We start from the raw sequence: 20962 nt of genomic DNA, 5'->3' as shown, positions 1-20962 counted from the left end.
TATGCCTGTTTTTTATTTTTATATATGATTGCTAATTGCCACCTAGGATGTATCAATTGATACATATGATTTGTTAATTTGTATATTGTCAATCATTTTTCAGCACATGGTTTAAAGCAGAATTCCATCCATGGTTTTATCTGCAGTGCCTCGCCTGCAGGATTAATTCGCCCCTGCTGACACATATAGAACCCGATGCAGAGTTGAACATATGCCAGTTAGCAAAGTGTAAATGGCATAAAATTGCACTGTGCATGCCCACAAAGAGAACACACACATATGCGCCAGTGAAGACTTGCATTTATCCGACACTAGCTCCTTCTTACATAGGAGAGGCGGAACGGGGGAGTGAAGCGTCGTGCAAATGCAGACAGAGTACAGTCAAGGCGTTTTCACACACATGCAGCTCATGCAGACCTGTAGATACATGTATATACACCAGTTAGGAGGCATATATTTTGCACCTGCTGCAGGACAGGTGGAAATACATGCTGCTGATGATGATTGGTGTACAGCAGGTACATATGGTGCTGTTGTGGAGCTGCACGCATTGAGGTGTGCACGGCTCTGCATGGGCGGAAATGTGCTTTTTTATGAGTAATTTACACACGTTTTGCGACCATCTCTGAATCAGTTCCCCTTGATGTATCGGAGTTTATGGCCCTGGAATTTGAATGTAATCTCTGCAGTTACAGGTTATGTCTTCAATTTCAGCTGATTACAAAAATCATTGTGTAGTTTTTTTTATTAAAAACAGAGCCTCAAGGATATACATGGATATAATATATAATCTTTTTTATTTTGTAGACTAAAGCACTTATGGACAAACTTCAGAAGACGGTCTCATCTGAAGGAAGATTTAAAAATCTCAGAGAAACCCTCAAAAAGTATGTTGTATTTGTGAAATGAGTGGCATATTTGTAGATGGAACATTTGAAGTAATGAAATGTTGTACTTCAGTCTACAATCACATAAATCTAGATGCTTGTGCCGATGAAAGATATTTTATACGGCAAACATGAATGTTAATATGGGGTTGCAGTTACTTTATTTTGTGAAGTGTGGTGAAGGTTGTGCAACCGCTGTAATGATACTGATCGTACTTAATGTATTTCATTAACAATAGATTGATTGTATCTGGCAAAAGTCGGAGTATTTCCCAAAAAAGATTCAAGGTCATATTTTATTACTTTATTATCTGTGAAGAGACCTGACAACGTTCACATAGGCAGATTCATTTTTTATTTTGGACTTTGGGCGTTAGAAGGCACGGGCCCCCAGTTTCAGACCTAAACTATATAAGGTAGAATGTAACTGGGCCTTACTTGGGGGCCAGGTGGTGGTGGTGGATTTTAATGGAGACAGAAGGGGGGAATATCCAGGGCCCACAGCTCTGGACCCACTCACTCATCCACTGCCCCATCCACGCTGGTTTATAAGCAGGGGGAAATAGGGGCATATGACTGCATGGAACGATAGCTTCCGATCATTCAATGAGGTCACACCTGTCAGGGTTGCACACACTACTACAGCTTTTGCCAAATTTGTGCACGTGTTGCTCTAGCTTTTGCCCAAGAAGCTGCTGTACCAGAATCCAAGTTACCTCTGGACTGTCCTGTACATAATAGTTCACTAATGCGGTTATCATATATTGTCTGGAAGCAAATGAAATGTCTACACTTTTCTGACTATTTACTCCCATGATAGAATTAGGACATGATCATTACTGGTGACATTAGGTCAGCTCGTCCAGGGACCAGAGTACGCAGCTACTCTGCAGAAGACATGCAGCTAGCCATTATATGAAAATGAATTGCTTAATGTTGCACTCCATTGTGTATGCAAACTCATACATAGTAATGAATAAATGTTTCTCACAGATGTCATTTATGTATGATTCATAAATTCTAAAGTATACACCCACATTGACAATAGTTGGTAGTACAGCAGAATTTTATTAATGCAAATAAATTCCCTGAAACGTGCTGCTGCCCCAGCTTGGAACATAAAGGACCTAGTACAACAGTTAACGTTGCTGCGGTATACAAGTCACAGACAATTCTATGTAATCCATTTACAACTACTCCTCACAGAGCACAAGAAGGAACGTGTTCAGGTTAAAGGTGTCAATGTTGCTCTAGCATATGAGTCCCAGACAATTGTATGTAATCCTTTACACCATCATTCATAGGACACAAACAAGGAAGCTATCATGATCATTCTGGCAAACCATGTTAAAATGTTGCTGTAATGAGTTGGGGCTCTAAGGTTGGGTAGTAATATTAATTTGCATTGGTAATTTTGTGCTTCAATAATTATTCTTATTGTGAGTATACACATATTTAAGAATATTATTTTTAGAATAGTACATTTAACTCCTCCAGCATTAATGTCTCATCTTTTAATATGTTTGCTTAACATCATTCTTATCAATATCAGCTGCACCTGTTAATTATTCCACCCACCCAAGACTTTCGTGGACAAACCGAAAACAACAAAATATGAAGAATGTAATTTGATGGGGTGGTCATTGGTACCCTCCTCACCCCCCAGAGTCCTTGGACCTGGAAATTATATTATAATTCAGCACTACTCATTAGTGACACAAATTCACACCAACATTTCTAAATTTGAACTTGCACAGTGAAGAATAAAGATCTAAGAAACAGGAATGAGAGTGGGGAAGGAAAGAGTGTATTCAGACTAGGGACATTTGGATGACATGTATAGTAAATACATTACAAGAGCATATCTCTAAACCTTTCTTTGTGTATTGTCTTGTATGTTTTGCAGCTGTAATCCGCCTTCTGTACCCTACCTGGGAATGTACCTAACTGACCTAGCGTTCATTGAAGAGGGTACACCAAACTTCACAGAAGAAGGCCTTGTAAATTTTTCAAAAATGCGAATGGTAAGTAATTTTGAAATGTGGTTAAAGGATAGATCTTCTTTTTATTTGCAAAAGGCTATTTCTTACCCACTATGGATAATTAGAAAAGTTCAGGATCCCATGAACCTTATCTATGGCCAATCTCCTAGTTTGTTTAGCCCATTTACAATTGTTCCTTCTTACTTCATACACTTTAAGCTTTTAAAGCGTTTACCCTTTGATGTATTTATTCTAATTAGGACTGAAGAAGTCGGTTATGAGCTGCACACCCTGGACTAGGCTAGCCATACCTCACAACGCTTCTCTGCCTTTTGGCTAAGATTAAGTGCAGTTAGGGCAGAGCTGTACTTAGTCCTCTGGCCAGGGGCCGGATAAGTGGCATTAAAAGCCCAGGACTAATGTGCCCCCGGAGTGGTGACCCAGGGGTGCCATAAATCACTGGTGTACTCAAACACATGATTTTGTTGGCATTTAGCACATTATACCACTTTAATTTTTACGCACACACCTTCCTTTTGCCCCTATTTTTATAATAGGTGGGGCCGTATCTACTCAGCACTTTTTTATTTTTCTATTTATCCACCTTTTTGTAAGTCACTTTAACTTGTGTTGTTTCACAGATTTTAGGGGTGCGGCTAGACCCTTATGGGCTCTGTATCCCCGAAGATCTAGGCCCTTAGGTTTCGACCCCCCTGAGCCCCATAGTTGCCCATCCTTTCGGTGGGTGGGCCAGTTCCTGAGCCCAGGCTAAAGCCCTGGCAAATCCCAGAGGCTAAAGAGGCCCCCTAGCCTTTTAGCAAAGGGAGTCTGAAGACCTTTGCCCCCTAAGGGTCCTTTTAGATCTTGAGGTCGGGGATTAGGGCCCTTCCTCTTTAGAGGAGGGCCACGTACCACACCCTTGTGCACATTTTTAAGTTTTTACACTTTTTTTCCGAGCACTAGGGCACGAAAGCACTGTTCCTGGGCTTTCAATAAAAAAAATACCTTCCAATGGTCCCGATTTTCCATTTGTGAATGCTGGGAGATTTTTGATCGCTTCTACCGACTGCTTTGGCTGTTGCCTAGCAACACCCATGTGTCAAGGGGAGATGCTTTTCACATTGGAAATGCTTGTAATGGTGAAAGCAGCACCTGTGTATAGAATATGATCATGATTGTTCATCTCAATTAGTTGGTTGAAGTTTTTGCTTTTGGAGGTTTTCCTCAGCATAAATAGTATGCTTTACTTGTGCGTTACTTGGACACTTTCTATATTTTATGTTCTGAATTGCACTATAGCTTTGTTGTTAAGGTATTACTACAAGTCACATGTCTGTAGTATAAACACAATACAATACCTACATTCTGGGACAAAGAGCACTTAGTTTAGGTTTGTTTTAAGCAGTAAAGGTTCCTTGATCTTCACCAGGTTCCACACTACAATGGATTAGAAATGTCCTGAGGTGCCTACTGGAGAGTTACAACCAGGCTGTCCCAATTAAACTGTCTTGCTATTACTATTTTCTCCTATAGATATCACATATTATTAGAGAAATACGCCAGTTCCAGCAGACGCCGTACCGAATAGAGCATCAACCAAAGGTAATATTTATCTTGATGGTTCAATTGAATGAAGTAGTTCGAGTCTATTTATCAATATAACAAGAGGGATTGTCTATAGCCGCTTGTCATGGTAATAGAACATCACCCATTACTATCATTTACCAATAAAATCTTACAGGGGCAGCTGAGCGATACTGTCCCAGAGCATTGAGAGTTAACTTTACTGCAGCACCGGGACAGTCTGAGGGAATATGTACATGCGTGACCTGGCTCGTACCGTCACGCATGTGCAGTAGAATGGAAAGTTCAGACCTGGCCTTTTAGTTACACTAATTAAAACAAAAAAGTATGAAAAAAAAATAGATTTACAGACATTAAGGAACTTAACTTAAGAAACTTCTTATTTCAGTCTTCTGGACAAAACCATGTTACAATGCAAGGGGTGCAAATTAGCATTCTGTTTTGCACACAAGTTAAATACTGACTGTTTTTTCATGTATCACACAAATACTTGATAGCTTATTTGTACACTGAAATTTAAAGTTGATATTTGTGTGCTACATGAAAAAACAGTCAGTATTTAACTTATGTGCAAAACAGAACACTCATTTGCACCCCTTGCATTGTAACATGGTTTTGTCCAGGAGACTGAAATAAGAAGTTTCTTAAGTTAAGATCCTTAATGAATCAGGTCCAATGTATATGCTGCTTTTCAGTGTATACATTGTCAACAAATCCCTGTTACCCTGTCAATAAATCCAAATAATAATAATGATGATGATGATGAATTATATATTATATTTCTTTATAAAACAGGTCACACAATATCTCTTGGACAAGTCTCACATTCTGGATGAAGATACGCTGTATGAATTATCCTTAACAATTGAACCAAGGCTTCCAGCATGAAGAGTTTTAATGTGTCTGTCTCAAGGCAACACAACATTTTCACTTCACAAACCGAATTATGCATGCCATGCCAAGCAGCGGAGCAACACCCTGTCAGTGGAAGCAGACAGTGCCGCAGGTGCTTTTATAGCAAGGACGAGAGAACACGACTTAAACGAGAGTGACGTCCGGGTACATTGTGCTAGTCAGATACTTATATTAAGAGTATGCCATTAGACAAGAAAGTGGCCATGAAAAAGCAATGCTGACCTCACTGAAGGTTTGAATAAATATAAAGTACAAGGTGATTGAGAGCTAAGCTAAGACCTATCTATGACGGCAAAAGAAGATGGCATGAACAATACAATATGCGCATATTTCACTGTGCACAAAGTATTATCTGTTAATAGCAGAATGATCAGAAATTATCCATAGGGGAAAGCAATGACAAGTCAAGTGACACTTTACTGTAGTGTATTGCAGATTACCGCAACATAAATAACGCGCAGAGTATTCTGTGCATGGGGGAGTATATTACCATAACTACATAATGAAGAGACAATGGGATGAATCTGAGTTCCAGTTGCTATACTGGCAGTCACACAACTCATCAGCGTCAATATATTTTAAAGCGTTTTACCTTCTGTACATATGTGATAAGTGTCTGTATTTTATTATTAACTTTCCACAATGTTTCGAAGCACTGAGCATCTCACATCTGCTGAGATTTGTGTCTTTATTTTTTGCAATGTATCTACTACTGATACTATGGGCTTTGAGTGTGACTGTACTGCCTGGAAAACATAGATGTTTGAACGTGTGCATTGTCTTTCATTCCTGATTTTTAATGACTTTTGCTTTCATAGTTCACCAGCCAATACATTATGTTTCTGGATTTGTTTCCCTATTAGGTGCCTGGCACTTGTAGCCACTGATAAAGCTGAGATAGTAAGCTGCTAGATGCATTTGTTTTATTTTTTGGCAACAAACTGCAAGCTGTTGTTTTGAAGTTGTGTTGCTTGCTTGATGAATAATTATTATGTTTATGGAGACTTTTTGTTTACATACGAAAAGCAGGACTGCATGATGCTAGAGAATGTGATCAAATGGTTAAAGTGAAACTTGACATTATAATCACAACCTGTATATTAAAACTTCATCTAACAGACAAAAACATCCTTCTTAGAAAATAATAAATAGGTCAGTTGTACCGATTCATATACATTTTAGTTTCCACCTTTGCTGACTGGAGGCTGCAGTGGGGACTTTTATTAAGAGGGCTGGGGGTAAATGTATTATGTCGCGGATTTTGCAAGTCGCCGGATGTTCAGGAACTTTGCAGGGCAGATTTAAAACGGCAATGTCTTTAAAAGCAAAACTTTCCTTTAAAGCCATTGCCGTTTTAAATTTCCCCTGCAAAGTCGCCAAACATCGTCCACTTGCAAAATCCGCACTTTAATACATTTACCCTTTGGACTCTATGGTATATCCATATGTAAATCCATATGAGTGTTAAGCAATTGAGCTGTAAACCTAGTCAAACTGCTGGTTGTTCAAAATAATCATTGCTGTGGGGTGGACTTCCTCAGAAATAGGGCAGTGTTCAGTGAGCAAGAAACAATTTTGCAAGTAAACACAGATATTCTGTCAAAAAGAGGAGACAAGCAATTATCTGTGTTGCACATTCTATCATACATATTTTGTTAAAACTTTAGTTACACTTTAAAAACATTCAGAAAATGGGCACACTCCTTAAAGTCAATGAGGCTGCACAATAACATATCCATGACGTTAATGATTTCAAGTGTAAATATTGCAGTGGAGGCGCCAACTTTGATGGCTGTATCAATATACATGAGAAGACAGCATATTCATTCAAAAGGAACTACTGATTTTGTCCAGCCCAAATATGGCAGCCTCCGCTGTTTGTAGTTGTAGGGTACACTGAGAAGCAGCAGTTTGCATGCATGGAATATTGACCCATGTTTGATGGACATAATAATTCGTATTGAGTATCAACCCAAATGTCATATAACATCATCATTATTTATTTATATAACATAACATATATTGGCAGACACGTTGCTCTGTTAAGCATACATCACTCAGCACATTACAGCCATGTAAACAAAGTATAAAATGTAGTTTAATCATCCACAGGAAGAACACAGAGCTAAATTTACCAACAGGGAAAAACCACATAAACCATACAAGACTAAGGATCTGATCACTGTAATCCTGAGATCAATTAGCAAGTCATAATTATAGATTTATTTTTTTTATTTGAGACTTGCATGTACTAGATACTCTGGGCATCTCCATTGGTAAAGACCTGGGGGTAAATGTATGAACGTGCAGGTTCTTCAACACCCGCGTGTTCGGCGATTAAATTTCAAGCGGCGCTGCATTGTAAAGGGAAACTTCCCTTTACAATGCAGCGCCGCTTGAAATTTAATCGCCGAACACGCGGGTGTTGAAGAACCCCCACGTTCATACATTTACCCCCTGGTGTAACATCAACATTTATTTACAGTGAGATAAAATATACATATTTATATAAATAGACATGTCTATTTTATTTATTCAATACCTTAAGGTACTTGAAATAAATATTGAAAGTGAAGCAAAGTAGAAGTTCTTGCAGCATTAATGTTTTAATCAGTTATTCCACTAATAAACAGCACACATTCATAGCAATGGAAGCAAAACTTGGTGTTAGTATAATACATTTAATAAATATATTGAACGGAATGTGCAAACAGAAAAGCCTGTGCCTACCAAATACTGCCCTGTGCTCCATTTCACATGCTAATGCCACCACATACAATCCCTTGCACCCCGTATTCAGAACTGTGCCTGCATAACAGCTTCATGCCCATCACAATACTATGCCCATCATTACAGCAAAGCTTCAGCACATACAGAACCATGCCCGCCACACACAGCCTTGTGGCCAGAGTAACAGCCTTATGCCCAAAACAGCCCCTTTCTAACTGATACAGCATCTGACAGTGATATTACAATGATTCATGTAGCATCAATACATCTATTTGTACTTTTTACTTGATGGCTGTAGACAGGTATAACTTTTATAACTTAACCTATAGAGAATATATTCACAGTAAGTGACTGATATGCCATGATTATGTATATGTGTTATTTATTCATTATAAACATTCTATGTCTTTTCTGCTTGTCAAGGAAAATGTTATTTATCACCCACTGGCAACTGTATATCTGCTGTATATATATGTATATAAAATAAAAAAACTGCAGAACATGACAATAGGTGTGCAAAAACTAGATTTTCTTGGGGTATTTATGTAGTGGGCACTTCATTACTGGTTGTATACGGAGGGCCTGATTCATTAAGGAGAGCAAAGCAAAAAGAAAAGGAGTACATTTTCTCCTGGACAACCATGTTACAATGCAAGGGGTGCAAATTAGTTTATTATTTTGCACGTAAGTTAAATACTGGCTGTTTCTTCATGTAGCACACAAACACTTGATAGCTTTATGTTAAAATTTAATTTAAAGTTGATCTAGGACATGCCCTACCACAACTATGAATCTGTCCCCACATTTTAAATTTACCTCCCCCTCCAAAGCAACATGGCTTTGCCAAGGTGCAGAATTACTCCTGTTTTTTGCTTTACTTTCCTTAATGAATCAGGCCCGAAATGTTTAAAGATTAGGGGTCTGATTCATTAACGTAAATAAAACAGAAAAAAGAAGCACCTTGGCAAAACTATGTTGCATCGGAGGGAGAGGTAAATTTAAAATGTGATGGCAGATTTATAGTTGAGATATCAACTTTAAATTTCAGTGTAAATATATAGCTTTCAAGTGTTTGTGTGCTACATGAAAAAAACAGCCAGTATTTAACTTATAGGTAGGAGATGAGCCCAGACGCGGGCTGGGAGAGGCGTGGCCGGGGAGCACACAGGCGGCCGCATCTCATGAAAAGGGATGCGGCCGCGTCATTGATGATGCGGCCGCATCCCCTGTCATGTGATGCGGCCGCCTGTGCGCTGATGCGGCCGCATCTGATGTCATCAGATGCGGCCGCGGGGGAAAGAATTGTATTTTGCAGCCGGCCCTAATAGCGCCCTGACCGAGGGAGCCGATGCCCCCCTGCCCCCCCGGGCCAGCCCGCCATTGGATGAGCCCCATATAAGGCTCCCGCTCCCTCCTCCCCATTCTCCCAAAAGAGCAGAGCTGAGACATCTTCTGAGTCGGTGCTTCCTCAGATGAGTCCCCCCCCTCTTACCCTAATTTTGCTATGAGGCCCTGCAATGCCCCTGAATAGCAAAATTAATTTAGCTGCAGTGCTTTACATACCAGGCATTTAACCAAAGGCCATTCACCTTGTGCATTAATGTGGTTATAATATGGAAAGAAGTGAAGGCCATACTATTTTCACCTACCAGTCATCCTTTAATGTAAAATAGCCACTGTGTTTTAGTAATTGTATTTTATTACACACAATATAAATTGGATCTTTAACTGCAACGACCACCACGCATTTGAACCTGTGTGATGTGTGTTTAATAAAGATTTAATCACAGTAAACCCACCTGGTTTGTCTAGCAATGATTACTATCCCTTTTTTATATCACACACACAATATTAATAACAAAATTCTACCACTACCAAGGTTCTGTTCAAGAGCTGAACTCTTACAGGATGCCTAGGGGTACTCCATGACCAATCTCAATATACAATCAAAAATTTAATTAGATATATTTTACCAAAGAATACCTTGTACTTCAGTTATGTGGTGTTATAATAAATGACCAAGCTATCTGGCACATTCATTTGTTAAGAACACAAAGGCAGAACATTATCAAATGGAGTGTAATATGGCAAAATAGCAATAATGCTTATGGTATACAGGTATAATATACAACATACAGTAATACAATTATGTAAATAGTTTATTTAAAAATAAAAAAAATACAGAAACAGAAAAAAAACAGAATTTCCTATTTAGAATGGTGGGTGTAGCAACATGGACCTATTCCCCAACACGGTTGGCCTCCAGGGATATGTCAATTTTTTTTATGACATAGTCACTTTTTATAACATGCTAATCCAGTTCCATACCTCCTTTCCTATGACATAACTAGAAGAGGGCTATGGGTATGCTAATAATTGGGAAATTCATACATGGGTGTAAATCTTAAAAGCAAGTATCCGAACTGTGCATTGCAAATAGACATTTAATCATTTTATCAATTGATAATAAAGTTATACTTTTTTTGTATTAAAACATAACTGTTAAGGATTTACTGTAGGTACTTTTAACTATAATATTAAAATGCTGTATTGATAATTATTTCATTACCACCTGGGCCAACATAACTGAGCTTGGGACATCTGTACAGCTCTGCCCATCTTGCTAAGAGCCCGTTCAGTGGGTCGTGACCTGGGTACTACATATGGCCAAATCCATCCCTCCTTGCGCTGGGGTCTTCTGAATACCGTTAGTAACTTAGACTCTGCACGACCGCTCTCTGGCTGTGTCAGTCCTAGCTGGTGTTGTATCCACAACCCCGATCCTGACAGATCTGAAGAAATCTAAATAACATCTTATTTTACAGTTTAAATTTATTACCAAAACAAATTTTCAGTGCAGTTTTAAGCTATTCATCTTTTAAACACTACAGCACATAAAATAATCCTAGGATTCATAATAGTCAAATTGAGAAAACTGATGTACAATGATGCAAGAGGACTTTTCATATAAAATCTCATTGTACTACAGAACAGAGCCATTAAATTCATTAACAAATACTATGCGCTAAGGCAGAAAAATTATGAAAAGCACAAACTGTATATGGTTTGTATTCTCCATAGAATGTTTCCAGTTCTTTACAAAATTTGGCCCTTGCTTTTCACATTATGGAGTCCTTGATGTCGTAACAACAATTAACCTCTCCCTGGGATGTCCTAGGTTTTTCCATACTTTTAAATACAGTTAAGGTTTAGAGTTTTGCTTGGGGCTGGGTTGACAGTTGAGGGTTTTCGAAATACTATGACTATTTTGTTTTAATAGTTTCAACAAAATGATGATGCAGCAGCTATAAAGTATAGCTATAAGCTGTGAACCAGGGCAGGCTGGGCCAGACAATAAAAGTATATTTTGGGCCGCCTGGAAGTCCAGTGGGAATGCGGTGCTGGCAGCCTATGCAGGCCGCGCATAGGCAGTCACATTGTATACTTCTCGATACAGCCGTGTCATCCATTGATAGAATATTGTACTACAGCTTGTAGCACAATATCCTATTAAAGCATGATGTGGCCACATTGAGTAGAATGTGATGCGGCCACCTATACATGGACTGCATAGACTATCTGTACCGCATGTCTACAATAACAGTGCTACAGAGCTCCTCCCCTAGACTACGGGAGCAACAAATTTCAGTGTGTGAGTGTTGCGGCCATGATTACCACAGTATTGATGGGCCAGGGTGCAGGGGCGGCTGGCAGAATTTAGAAAGGGGGCAAGCACACAGCATGGCCCATAAGTAGCGGCCCATCCTTAAAGGGTGGTTTTTTGTCTAATATATTAATATATAAAGCGTATTTTAGTGTTGCTTAACCCAGCGATACATTATTATTATAAATGATAAATCTTAAATAATTAAAACAAATAATGCAACAAAATACAAGCCTCACTTTATATTGCATTTTATTTTATGTTCCGTCTTTTTTACATACCTGGCTGATTATAATGGGGTATAAATCATACTGCAATAGATTATATAATAATGTTCTATTACAGTACTGAACACAGGCGCTGATTTATCAAAATGCCAAAAGCCCTTTTGCTTTAAAAACTTGATGTTTTTGCTTCGCCCTATATACTAATAGGGTTATTATTTGTTTTAAGGTCAACCTAAAACAAATAATATGAGGGGTGCTACTGGGAGGAGGAGCAAAGCACTAGGTGCCAATCAAACACCCTGGCCCAGACCTGGATTAAGGCTCTAGGGGGTCCGGAGTACTTTATACAGGGGGTCCCTATGATGATCATGGTTATCATTTTAGACAAATACACAGGCAATACTGTGTGCACTGCTGTTAGGTACACGCAGCTCTGCCTTCACAAGCAGTACAGTGTGAAGCGGCACATACCACCCAAATGTCCTTGCAGCCGGAGCATATCCTGACTAAAGGAGACAGTCCCCCAAATTCAGGACTGCCCCCACCAGATTCAGAACAGTTGGCAGACTACCCTGCTCTCTCCTACCTGTTCTTGTCACTTTCACCACCTGTGGTTGCTGGTGTCTTTAGATCAGTTGCTGTTTGTTTGGATCCTGGAATGTTGGTGCCCTATTTGGAAAAAAAATGGGTACATAAAATTTAGAAAACTTCAACCAGCCCCGGTGTTAAATCAATATAGCACCAACGTTTTATAATTAGGCATCCCTCCAGCCCCAACATTAAATTAATAGCATACACATTTAATAAATAGACCTATTTCCCTCCAACTAGCCCCAACATTAAATTAATAGTATTTCCATTTAATAAATAAACCTATTTCCCTCTCAAAACAGCCCCAGCAATAAATTAAATATCATTTATGTTTAATAAATATAACCATTTCCCACAACCATCCCAGGCATTAAATAATTCATAATCTCATTCAATGAATAGACCTAATTTTCCCCAAACAGCCCCACATTCAATTAATACCTCACCACACCAGCATTAAATTAAAGGTCAAATAACCCCATCTTAAATTGATAGGCCTCACTATTAAATTAAATTGCCCCACTATCACCCCACAAATAAAATAGCACCCACCAGCACTCCACCATCAAATTAATAGCCTACCTCCCACATTATATTAAGACCCCTTCCCTCACACACTTAATATAAATAAACTGGCCCCTCGCACATACACACACACAATATACATACACTGGACACATATATAATATAAATACATATATATATATAAATATATATATAAATATATATATATATATATATACACACACACACACATATATATTAATATACTATACCCCTCCCCAACTTACCTTGTTGCATTCGCGCGCTCGTTGTGCAGTCTTCTTTCTCTTCCCACATGGGACGGCACCTGTCACGTGGTTGGCGTCCCATGTGACACTGAGCAGGCCACACACAGGAGGGGGGAGGAAGGGAACGGATTGTAAGGATCCGTGGCCAATGAGAGAATGTGGCTGGTCCTGGAGGAGGAGCCTGCCACCTAGCAACAGAATCTAGGGACCGGCCCAAAACAGTCATTGAGGATCTGTGCTGAGAAGAAATGAAGAAGACAGAAGAAAAGAAAACCGTAAGTAGAATACAATGGTGTGATGAGGGGCAATGTGTAATAAAGGGCACAGTGTGATGAAGGGGAAGATTCCCTCCTTTTTGAATTTGGGCATACGTATACCCAATTTACGTACGGTTTTAAACAAACAAGCACTGCATTCATTATGCATCCCTTAATAAATCAGGCCCAATGCGAATACACTTGCTCTGAAAATTGAGTAAGCATTGGGATCCCAGCACCTGCGTGTCTTTGTTGTTCACACAAGCAAATGTATAAATTGAGGGTCAGCCTGAAACCTGGAAAATCAATGACTCGCAGCGGATGGGTCACAATGCCTTCTGTCTGGAAAGTGGCACAAGCAAATTCTGTCTCTAAGGTATATCCAAACCAATGTAACGATTTGACACTTCAGATAAACCTCTAATACACCTGTCTATTCATTTAGCAATCCCCCTCTCCCATCTCGCCCCCCTCCGCTCTGTACTCAATGTGGCTGCTAGACTCATCTTTCTCTCACACCGATCCTCTTCTGCCTCCCCTCTCTGTCTTGCCTTACACTGGCTCCCTTTTCCCTACAGGATCCTTTTCAAACTCCTCACCACCACTTACAACGCTCTCTCCCAGTCTATTGTCCCCTATATCTCTAACCTCCTCTCCATTCACACTCCTGCCTGCTCCCTGCGCTCGGCAAATGACCGTCACCTCTCCTCCACTCTGATTACCTCTTCCCACTCCAGAATCCAAGACTACTCCCGAGCTGCCCCCCTGCATTGGAATGACCTCCCTCGCTCCATCCATCTCTCTCCCAATCCGTGCTCCATCAAACGGGCACTCAAAACTTACCTGTTCCTCAAAGCCTACCAACCATCCACTTAACCCCTCATCTACTCTGCTCGTTCTCCCCTCTCCCCTGGTCCCTTTTTCCTCTCCCCCTTGCATCACTGGCTCCCTTTCGTGCCTGTTTTTGTCCACCCTCCCATAGGATGTAAGCTCGTATGAGCAGGGCCCCTCTCTCCTCTCCTGTCTCCATACCTGTTCTTCTGCTCCGCCTTTACTCCATATGTCTGCCCGGAGTTTCTGAAGCATTGGTACTTAGTGTTTATTGTCCTGTACTGTTTCACCCTGTATGGTCAGGGCTGGATTAAGGGAATGAGCCGCCCCCAAGGCACTTACCTCCTTCCCCGGTGCGCTGTACGCTCCTTACTGAGGAGATCTCGTGAGAGTGAGACTCACGAGATCTCCTCAGTAAGGAGACTACAGCGCGCTGGGGAAGGACCGCAGTGAAAGTGCTCAGCAGCATTGATCGGGCTGGGGGCGCCACCGCCCCCGACCGATCAATAATGCTGCTGAGCATTTTCAAGGGCCCCCTGGATGCCCGAGGCCCCTGGGCTGTAGCCCAGTTAGACCTCGGGTTAATCCGGCCCTGTGTATGGTCTACTTTTTGTACTATGTACGGTGCTGCGGAAACCTTGTGGCGCCTAACAAACAAATGATAATAATAATAATAATCCCACAGGTGTTTTTTCTTTAAATAGCAAGTTAAGCATGTGCACAACTATAAATCATTAATAGCATTCTGAAGAAACAAGCCAAGGCCAATGCCAGTTATCAGCATTCTTCTTATAGCCTGCTGCATTGATTTATGTTTTTAAAAATCAATTTTTTTTTCATGGGATTGATGATTTAAAAGAAAAACCACCCATGAGAACCTACTCGCCTTTCTTTACAGCAGTGGTGAGGGCTACCTTCTTACCTAGGGTTCTGGAAGCGGAGTGTGTCTATCAGAACGGACGCTAAACCACCAGTTACTTTCACTGACACAGCGTCCAAACACACGGAATATGGGACAGTCACGATTTCATTATAAAAAAAAAACCTCTATCTGGTGTGTATAACAAGAAAGCGCTCACAAGGGCGTTTTGGTTATTTTTAGAATTAAATTGAACTGAATGGAGAAGCATATCAGACACGTTTGTGAATCTTGAAATCCCTTAAATACGCTCTCCCAAAAAATAACAACACAACATCCGTGTATGGGAACCATGTGTGTTATTCCAAGTTGCCAGTAACAACAATGGCCGCTGCTGTGTTATTCCGTAGGGCAGCACAGCGCTGTACATCCGGGGGAGCAGTGGCGTTGTATCCGGGTTCTTACTCCACGCTCCCATCAGCAGTAAGTAAGTGATCATGACTCGCTGGGCTCGGCCTGGACATAACAATACTCCGGTTCCGAACCGCAAGGTGTGCGCGGCCACCCCATGGGAAGAGCTGCACCAGCAGAAGGCCGGGGCCGGCCGGGCCAAGCGGGCCGCATCCAGCGAGACCAGGGAGCCCCAGAGAAAGAAGAGGAAGGAGGTGTATGTGAACCAAGATGTCAACGGGTTCATGGCTCAGCAGGGTGATCAGGGCGATGATGGCTGGAAGGATCAGCGCAGAGAGAGCAGGAGAGTGAAGAGACAGGACAACAAGAAGAGCAAGATGGTAAGGAGACCTCAATGCTGTCAGTCCTCACAGTTATCATCCAACTTACCAAACCATTACCCACACTTCTCCCCCATACATCACTGGCCTTATCTCAGTGTACATACCTAGCTGGCCTCTCTGCTCTGCTACTTATGTGTGTTACCTTATTTATTTCTTACTTGGTTCTGTACCAGGGCTACGGAATTTATGGTACCTTATAAATAAAATAACTAAATGCTGGGTGTCCCCCCTAGCACCCAGGAACCATAACGGGTATCCACTGGGGTCCTGTCATGAGAATATAGCTGTCTAGCTTTTAGATATCATCTTGGTGATCATATACAGCATTGTTATTATTAGCCTATACTTTTATAATACTAATCTATTTTGCAGTGCTGTAAAAGAAGAGGATGACTTTGAATAAAACATGGCAACAACACTAAAACACAAGGTGATAGGATCTTTCATACTAGAGCTTACAATTTAAAAGTGATTTAAAAAAAAAAAAAAAGGCACATGTGGGGATATTCAATAATGACCGGCCATGTAGCTAGTTTCTGTGAAAGGATGAAATGTGCTTTATAACCTGACAATTATTTACTTGTATATGGCATGCATATATAGTTCTTTAATTTATGTTTTGTGTTTGCTTATCAGAAGTTATGTAGCCTATGGTTTCACTCTGCTAGTTATACCATGTTCACACTGCCGCCTCGTCAATATCCCAGGTTGAAAAATGCGGGATATTGCTGTGTAACAGAGCATCCCCCAGCTCAACAGACCCTGTTCACACTGCACCTTGGAAATTCCTGGGTCAACCCCGTTCATACTGAACTCTGGTCTACCCTGGCAATAAATGCTAGTTTATCGCAAGAGGATCTTTGATTGGCAAACAAAGATGGTCATTTCAATCAGCTCTTTTCTGTGAGACCCAGGTTGAAAAATATGTGTCGCACCGTTCACAGGGGCAGCCACCCGGGACCTGGCAATAACCCTGCAAAGGTCTCAGGTCATCAGACCCGGGTAGATGCAGGGATCCCCGTTCACACTGAGCCACGACCTGGGTCCTCGGGGCTCAACCTGGCAATATCCCTGGTTTTTATGTCGGCCTGAATGTCGTATTACAGTGAATTAGTAAAATGGCTAATGGCTACTGCTATAAGATAAAGCAGACTGCAAAAATGTAATATAAAATTTGGGATTTGTCTAACCTTTACAGAGTGTACCATGACAAGAAAAAAAACCAAAACAATTACCCCACAACCTGTAAAAAAAAAAAAAAAAAAAGAATTTTAAAAATGAGGCTTTACTGCAGAGTTTTAAGAAGTCCCCAAGGATGCCATGCTTAAATTTCTCAGTCCATTTGCCCCAAACTTTCACACGTTTCTGCATCACTCCTATAAATACCTTTAGGAAGCGGATAGTGCTCTGTTAATATGGCAAAGTCTAGAATTGGAGAAGGGAGACCGGCATTTAAGAAACACTCTACTTCTTATGCGTTACAGATTTGTTTCCACTGTCGGAAGCCTGGCCATGGCATGGCTGACTGTGCAGAAGCGCTGAGATGTCAGGAGATGGGTACAGGAATCTGTTTCCGCTGTGGGTCAACAGAACATGAAATCAACAAATGCAGAGCTAAAGTGGATCCAGCACTTGGTACATGTGAGAGCTAATTGTTACAAATGGGTTGTGGTTTATGAGTGCCGACCTAAGGTTTATACCCCTTTCACACAGAGGCATGGACTCGGGAATAACCCAGGTCGCATGTCTGTGTGAAAAAAGGGGCGACCAGGTTTATTCCTGGGTTGGAGCCGGGTAAGCTTCTGTATGAAAGGTTTCCCGGGTTATTCGGAGGGGCTCAACTTGAAAATGCAGGGCAGACACAGGTCCAGTGTGTAAGGCAGCGATCTGGGTTATTCCCAGGTCCATGCCTCTTTGTTAAAGGGTTATTAAGGGTTGCAACGTGGGTTGAAACCGTGTTCATTATCCTGTGTCTGACCTGGGATTTTGGTATGAAAGGGGTATAAGATGTTTGACCTTTTCATGGTTTACTGTATTGTACTTGACATAGTTTCAACATTTCCATTTGACTTCCATTGTTTGTGTTTAACCAGTTGATAATTGCTTAAATATACATATTACTATTATCCACACAATGACAGGCGCTAAAAAAAAATAACATCCGCTTTCACACAATTGATACATTACCTCTGTGACTAGATTAACTTTTTGAAGGGGAAAGCCATCCAGTTGTAGCCACTTCTTACTCTTACAATATGTATTGCAGTAGGCTATCACAGCTAATAGTTGGAACAGCCTATCCCACTGTTTCCCAAACCTGGTCTTCAGGGACCCCTAACAGTGCATGTTTTCCATATCTCCTTGCTGGAGCACAGGTTTACTCATTACTGACTGACGCATTCTGAAAGATCCTCAGTTGGTATAATTATTTCACTTGTGACCTAAAAAATCTGCACTGTTAGGGGTCCCTAAAGAAAAAGAATGACTAACCCAAAGACAAAAGTCTGCAGCAGATACTTGATAACTCAGAACAATAGGGATAATGGCTACCAACATTTAGCCTTCAGAGAAAAATAATAGTTTTCTTGTGTTTCAGGAGAGTATCCGTATGCAAAATGTTTCATATGTGGAGAGATGGGACACTTGTCACGGTCGTGTCCAGACAATCCCAAAGGATTGTACGCATCAGGTAGGTTTTTTGTTCCCAGAAACATATATGCTGGGGTGACAAAGTTAAACGGGCACAGCAGTGTTAGATCTCCCTCACATATATGCTTTTCATTTTCTCCTAATGTAATCTGTTCCTTTTACCTCAGCTGAGCAGTGTTTGTATAATTGGTCCAGTGAATTAAGGTAATTAGTGACCGTCACTCTGGTTTAAGTAATTAAGGCTTAAACAATATTTTGCAGCTGCACTTTGACCTGAAGGACATGTGTCTATTTTCTGTAGGTGGAGGATGTAGGATATGCGGTTCTGTTGAACATTTTCAGAGACATTGCCCAGAACATCAAGCAGGTGAGATTTCAGCAATGAAATGACAGAATAGAGTGTATAATATCTGTATTAAATAGTGTAGACCAAATTCAAATATTTGCAAAAAAAACAGTGTTACACCAATCTTTACAATCTTTTTGTTTTGTTATATGAATGTGTTGTAAAAAAGATGTCACATTTTGGGGGGAATTCAATTGCCCATGTTACTGCCGAAAGCAACGCGGCCTGCGCACTCCTACCGTTACTACGGTGATAGTGCACATTATTAGTGTTAGTGCTGCAATTTTTAATGCTGAATTTTGCTCATGGCTCAGAGCCGCAATCAGAAATCCGAGTTAAAATTACCGTATTAATGGTAATAGATTGCAGGCTGCGTTACATTCGGCAGTAATTTGGCCAATTGACTTGCCCGTTTGTGTTTATATAAAAAAAAAGTTGCAGTGGACAGGGTTGTAGCATTATCAAGTGTTCAATGTGCCAAAAAAAAGGCTCTCAGATGTTGTGAATGTTTTTTTGGGTTTTTTTTTGTTTTGTTTTCTTCTACTTTTAAGGGGCATATTCAATTGTGTGAATATCCCGCGGCATTAAACCTATTACCGTTATTACGGTAATAGTAAGCTGGATTTCAGCTCGCGGCTCAGGGAGCTGCGAGCTGAAATCCAGCGAGAAAACTACCGTAATAACTGTATTTACGCGCACTATTACTGTAATAACGGTAATAGTGCGCAGAGTGCGAGACTTTCGGCGTTTTCGCCAACAATTGAATATGCCCCTAAGAGTGCTCCAAATTAGCATAATACAAATGTCTCCTTTAAAATTAACTATGACCACAATGCTTGAAATGTGTGGACGGGATACCTATTCCTAGCGTCTTCCCTGGAAAAGGAAAAAATAGAGCCCCATTTTTAAATGTCAGACCTGGTTTGCAACACTTTTGCTCTAGTTTAGATACCCAAAAATGTTTCTCTTCATAATCCAGAAGTACATTTATAAAAACTTTATAAGTGATGCATCTGGTCTATGGAGAAGGAATTTATAAAAATATATTTAAATTTTATTAAACAATTGGACACAGAAAACAAACGTATTTAGTGTTTAACTTGTCCAACCACTTGCTCCCCATGTTCGTTTATTTCCTGTAACTGTAATACTACTAGCTATTGATTTTTGTTTTTGTGAAAATATAAGTATATTTAATCGCTGTTTCTTACACGCAGACCAAATGACAGTCGGCAGATGGTCAAACGGAATGAGTGCAGATCATGAAGACGTTCCTGTGACTGCAAAAGTGCAAAAAATACCAAACAAAGCACCAAAAATTGTCACATTCTAACAGGATCTATTCTGGAAACATGTTATAACAGAACTGATTATTAGAACCTTGAGGCACCTATTTATATTTGAAAGTCTGACTTAAATATGGGATTTTTTATTCTCAGAGATCTCAAGCTGTGGTTGTCTGCAATGCAATATACGTAAGGTTTTTCTTTTGTATAGGTCACACCTATTGGGATGAGAACTCCTTGTAGTGATAGCCGTCTTCTATATTTCTGTATAAATTGGGTACATTCGCTGCAGCAGAAATAAATTGCTTGTAAAAACTGACTGTTCTAGAAATGTATTATGAAAATAATTGTTATTGAAATTTGACCTGTTTGAACAAAGTGAAATAAAATGTCTGTAAAGGGAAATAATAGAGCTTTGGATAACAACTAAATCTAACCTGAGGTTCTGGATCTACAGATAGGCATGGATTTTTGTAACGATGCTTCCAGGCTAAACTTGGCCTAGTTGAGCAGTTGGCACTGTCCAATTTGAATACTCTTGTGGGTGACCCAATTGGAGTGAATACTGC

At 40.3% G+C, this 20962-nt stretch overlaps 2 protein-coding genes and 1 long non-coding RNA gene across 4 annotated transcripts in view; 2 read left to right on the top strand and 1 right to left on the bottom strand.

Moving 5' to 3' along the window:
- RASGRF2 (Ras protein specific guanine nucleotide releasing factor 2) overlaps positions 1-6276 on the top strand; it is a 220697-nt gene extending 214421 nt beyond the window's left edge. Inside the window, exons 24-27 of the mRNA XM_075180063.1 lie at positions 808-887; positions 2794-2911; positions 4403-4471; positions 5249-6276. Coding sequence (XP_075036164.1) covers positions 808-887; positions 2794-2911; positions 4403-4471; positions 5249-5341 — 360 coding nt within the window. The 3' untranslated portion in view covers positions 5342-6276. The remainder of the gene's footprint in view (positions 1-807; positions 888-2793; positions 2912-4402; positions 4472-5248) is intronic.
- A 3963-nt stretch (positions 6277-10239) lies between these two features.
- On the bottom strand, positions 10240-15818 carry LOC142097847 (uncharacterized). The gene is made up of 2 exons (XR_012678265.1): positions 15382-15818; positions 10240-10900 (listed from the first exon to the last, which is right to left on the bottom strand). It is a non-coding gene; the product is annotated as an uncharacterized LOC142097847 (long non-coding RNA).
- ZCCHC9 (zinc finger CCHC-type containing 9) lies at positions 15738-20712 on the top strand. 2 transcript variants are annotated; one of them, XM_075180037.1, is made up of 5 exons: positions 15741-16109; positions 17597-17747; positions 18709-18801; positions 19063-19128; positions 20325-20712. In XM_075180037.1, exons 1-5 carry the CDS (start codon positions 15816-15818, stop codon positions 20438-20440), a joined length of 720 nt encoding a protein of 239 aa, XP_075036138.1. In that variant the 5' UTR covers positions 15741-15815; the 3' UTR covers positions 20441-20712. The 2 variants fall into 2 exon arrangements, with proteins under 2 accessions (XP_075036145.1, XP_075036138.1); XM_075180044.1 differs by lacking the exons at positions 19063-19128; positions 20325-20712 and adding an exon at positions 18929-18984 and having other exon boundaries at positions 15738-16109.
- The last annotated feature ends 250 nt before the right edge of the window (positions 20713-20962 follow it).

This window comes from Mixophyes fleayi, chromosome 1, assembly GCF_038048845.1.
Source record: "Mixophyes fleayi isolate aMixFle1 chromosome 1, aMixFle1.hap1, whole genome shotgun sequence".
NCBI classification, from domain to species: Eukaryota; Metazoa; Chordata; class Amphibia; order Anura; family Limnodynastidae; genus Mixophyes; species Mixophyes fleayi.
The sequence above is the reverse complement of the archived record's forward strand: the minus strand, read 5'-3'. Positions and strand labels throughout refer to the sequence as shown.